This window comes from Nyctereutes procyonoides, unplaced genomic scaffold (assembly GCF_905146905.1).
Source record: "Nyctereutes procyonoides isolate TBG_1078 unplaced genomic scaffold, NYPRO_anot_genome, whole genome shotgun sequence".
Lineage (NCBI taxonomy): Eukaryota > Metazoa > Chordata > Mammalia > Carnivora > Canidae > Nyctereutes > Nyctereutes procyonoides.
Window position 1 is genome coordinate 6,269,205 of NW_026575137.1, and position 4,288 is coordinate 6,273,492.

Genomic DNA, 4,288 nt, shown 5'->3' on the forward strand with positions numbered 1-4,288 from the left:
TATATACAATTTAAAAAATCCAATACATTATGAATTTATGATTCAGAAGTACCCTTAAATATTTTTAAGCAGTAGAAACACACAAGATAGTTACAGGTAGAAATAATACCCACAAAGTGTTCCATATTATTATCCCAGAGACATACCATAGAGGTCTCAGGTTATTAAGAAAACATCAAAAAATGTTTTCTATATTAAGAGTATGTTTTTGGGAGTGGGAAAGAATAACAGCTTTCCCTTTGGTTTAAAATATTCAACAGTCTGAAGTCACGAACAAAGAAGGTGTAGCCGTCTCTGGAGGAGTTGGAATTGCAGAGAAATCCAGCGTGGAAGCACACCTGTACTTTCCACTCCACCTCCCACCCCCAAACCCTCTGCCAGGAGGGGCTCAGGTTCCCACTTTAAAAGAAGTTAAGGTCACTTCTATTTCAGAAGGGCAAATGTTTGGTAGTATGAATGACTTTTTCTTCTTATTAAGTCGAATGAATGGTAATTTCTGAAATGCTCTTCCAATTTAAAATCTAAGAGCTCCTGCATCTCAACCCATGAAGCCACAGGCCCCATGGAGGTTGGAGGGTAACATCTGCAATGCACTAGCCTGTGCCCCTGTAAGCAGGAAGCATGAAGGGTGTGAGCAGCCTACAGTCCGGCCATCAGTGTCACCATGGAGTTGATTGTAGTTCTCTTTGTACCATTGATTATAATCACAGCTGTGTCCCTTTTCCTGCTATCGAAAGCTCATTGGAGGCTTTTCATTAACACCTTATTCCTGCGAACACATTTGGGGCACAGCATATTGTCTTCCAGCTGTGGGGGTGGAAAGTTACAAGCGGGGAGCAAGAAGAGGGCGCATACTCTCCCCCGCTTTTCAGGCACCCAGGCTTGTCCTGCATGAAATTGCAGGTGAACCCAACCTTCTGTGTCTGCAGGCATACTTCTCCCATGGACCACACACCACTTGGCACCGTGGGCCTCCTGTGGCGATGCCACTGTCTCCATCTTCCCAGCCCTGGCTGCAATTCTGGACCAGGAAGCAAACATGGAATCTGGGGCCGAAGCGGTCACAACAACAGTATTGACCCCCTCCAGGAGAGCATCAGACCCCTCAGCGGGGGCAGCCACTTCAGGAGGGTAGATTCCATCAGAAGGTATCTTTGTTCCAGGACTTTCCAGAGACATTTCCCCCTTGTCCATCATCAACCTTCTTTGTGTCTGGGTGAGAATCTTGGTCTCCTCTGCGGTAACAGGAATGTTCTTCCTTTGATCTGGGTAAGCATATTCACAGATTCGCTTATATACATCTAATTTCTGGCTTTTGGTGCTCATCTTGAGTTCTCGGCACCAGGCCCACAGGATGTCTTGGTGAAGCAAGTTGGCTGGTGGCAGTTTTGAAGGTAATGGAGGAACTGGGATTTTCTTCCTAATTCTTACTCTTGTACTCTCTTGTGCCATCTTTTCTGAACGGGAAGGTTTGCCTTCTTTCATAGATCTCTTCCGTTTGGTCCCACTTGCTGGGGTTCCTGGTAACTTTGGTTCACCATACGCCTGCTGTTTCTCTTTGGCTTCTTCTGATACAGGTTGGGATTGGCCAGCCAGATAGTCTTCCCCCGACTTCATGGATCCCTTTTTGCCTTTTGCTTTCTCCATATCCAAAGAGAAGTCAAGGTTGACAAAAAGTCTTACTCCTCCAGAATTTTTAAGAGAAGACACATTTCTACTGCAGCAACATTTGCTGGCCTATGAATGTCTGAAAGTGTTTAATGAATAATTCTGACCACCTCAAAATTTTCCACCTTTTTAACAGACGTAGTAAATAGTAAGTGAAGCCTGTGCATCATGCCAAATCCTTTTTACATTATGAAATAGAATTAACAACTTCACATAGAAAAAGTGGAATATAGTGAGTCAAATAAAGAATATATAAATCTTAATTGTGGGGGAGGAGATGGGTGAAATAGGTGTCGGGGATTAAAGAGTACACTTACGATGATGAACACTAAGGAACACATAAAAGTGTTGAATCACTGTATTATACACCTGAAACTAATATAATACAGTACATTAAGTAGATTGGAATTGAAATAAATAACTTAATAAAAAAGGAATGCATGAATCTTAATTTTTTCAGGCACAAAACTCACACTGGATGACCTTTTGCTTGTCTTACATATTGCCATGAATACCCTCAGCACTCAGGTGAGGAAAGCACCAGGAAGAGCGACTCTTCAAAAATGCAAACCAGGGGATCCCTGGGTGGCTCAGTGGTTTAGTGCCTGCCTTTGGCCCAGGGCGAGATCCTGGAGTCCTGGGATTGAGTCCCACTTTGGGCTCCTGGCATGGAGCCTGCTTCTCCCTCCTCCTGTGTCTGTGCCTCTCTCTCTCTCTCTCTCTCTCTCTCTCTCTCTCTCTCTATGTCTATCATGAATAAATAAATAAATAAAAAGAATCTGTTAAAAATGCAAACCATATACCCCCATGAGATAGGCACCATTTAGCTGCCTACCACACAGAAGCTCTCAATGGCCAGTAGATGCCAGCTAGCGAAGCAAAGGCACCAACACGGAGGGACCAAAATCATAGGCAATTAAGAAAGGGACATATGTCCTTTCCCTCTTCTTAACCCAACACCAGAGGAGTTAGGCCTTGAAAGACAGAGAGGAAGAAGTATCTCAGAATCAGACTCTTTACCATCTACACACACACACACACACACACACACACACACACACTTCACCTGGATATCATCTAATTATCCTTCAGGACTCAGCTCAGCTCTCTCTCTAGGAAACTACCTTTCCTGACCCCTATCCCGCTCCCAGTCTACCTCCTAGCTCCCTCATAGCTTCATACTGAAATTCTAATAAATGTCCTTTTCCAGTTCTCCCATAGCCTACCGCAAGCATAACACTCATCAGCACCTACCACACTAAAGTCTGTCCTTTACTCTTACCTCCATTCCCCATTAGACTATAAACTCTTTGTGAGCAGAGGCCATATCTTCATATTTATAATCTCTAGTGCCTAATAGAGTGTCTGGAATTTAGTAGATGCTTAAACATTTATTGAATGAATGAATAATGACTGTTAAAGCAAGTGTAGTTTAAGACATTTTTTTTTATTCTGAGGTTTATCATCCTCTGCATAAGCATCATGGCAACCTCCCTGCAATTCATCCCAGGGTCCCTTCTCTTTTTATTCTCTCTGTAAGTGATCTTATCCATCACTCCTGTGGCTTCAATTGTGACATTTATGACTCTGAATGTGCATGAATTCCAAATCTATATTACTACTTTTCTTCTGAACTCTAAATGGGCATTTTTAACTATACTGAACATTCCACCTGGATTCTTACTCTAAAGTCACTCATTACCTTCCTCTCAAGTTCTTCTCCCTCCCCTCCTCTAGTTGACATCAGAATGCATCTGTGTCTTCATATGAGAGACCTTGACCCCTTTCATTCTGGCACCATCTTATCTAGTCAGGCACCAACTCCTGTCAGTTTTGCCTTTTAAATCTTCCTAATTTTCTTCATCTCAGCCATTATGTCAGTTCAGACCCTCAGTCTCTTATATTTGCTCTTCTGAAAGCTTCTTAGATAACCCTCCTAACTTGAATTAAATCACTTCGTATTCCCTTTTCATCACAGGGACACATCCCTGTTTGAGTATATCAAGTATCATGTTAGCATTAGGATACAATGATGAGTAAGACCATCAAAGTCCCTACCCCTGTGTTAGCTGAGGTAAACACTAAGCTTTCTGGAATCATATACCAGGCACTTCCTGATCTGAATCATCCATCTTCTAGCCTTAGCTCCTTCCATTCTTCTGCCCACATCCTATGCTACTCACATAAACATGTCAACCTCTTATTCTTTCTCAAAATATTTTGCCTTGGGACATGCTATTCCCTCTGCCTGGGATTTTCTTGTATAACCAGCCCATTTTATTAGCTGATAAATATCTGCTCATTCTTCAAGACATAATTCAAATGTCATGTCTTCAGTGTAGCTTTCTCATAGTCAATCATTCTTCCGTGTGATCATGGCACTCCGGGCCTGCCTCTTTTATAGCATGGGTCACAATGTACTATAATTACAGATATGTACGTATCTGTCTCAGCCCATTTGACAGTGAATTTTTCCAGAGGAGACTTCATTATCCTTGTATCTATGCAGAATCTAGCACACTGTTTGTTATACAGTAAACCATAATACTTATATGTGGTGTTAAATAAATAAACAAGAGGAGTAGAGCAAGTATATATTTTATCTCTCTTATTCCTGTCT

General features: G+C 42.0%; 1 protein-coding gene across 1 annotated transcript; it reads right to left on the reverse strand.

Moving 5' to 3' along the window:
• Positions 1-738: 738 nt before the first annotated feature.
• Positions 739-1,647, reverse strand: LOC129495681 (developmental pluripotency-associated protein 4-like). The gene has a single exon (XM_055303354.1). It carries the CDS (start codon positions 1,645-1,647, stop codon positions 739-741), a length of 909 nt encoding a protein of 302 aa, XP_055159329.1.
• Positions 1,648-4,288: the final 2,641 nt, after the last annotated feature.

What these genes read in the sequence shown, in the direction of transcription:
- LOC129495681 (XM_055303354.1), bottom strand. Translation starts at nt 1,647, where the DNA reads ATGGAGAAAGCAAAAGGCAAAAAGGGATCCATGAAGTCGGGGGAAGAC.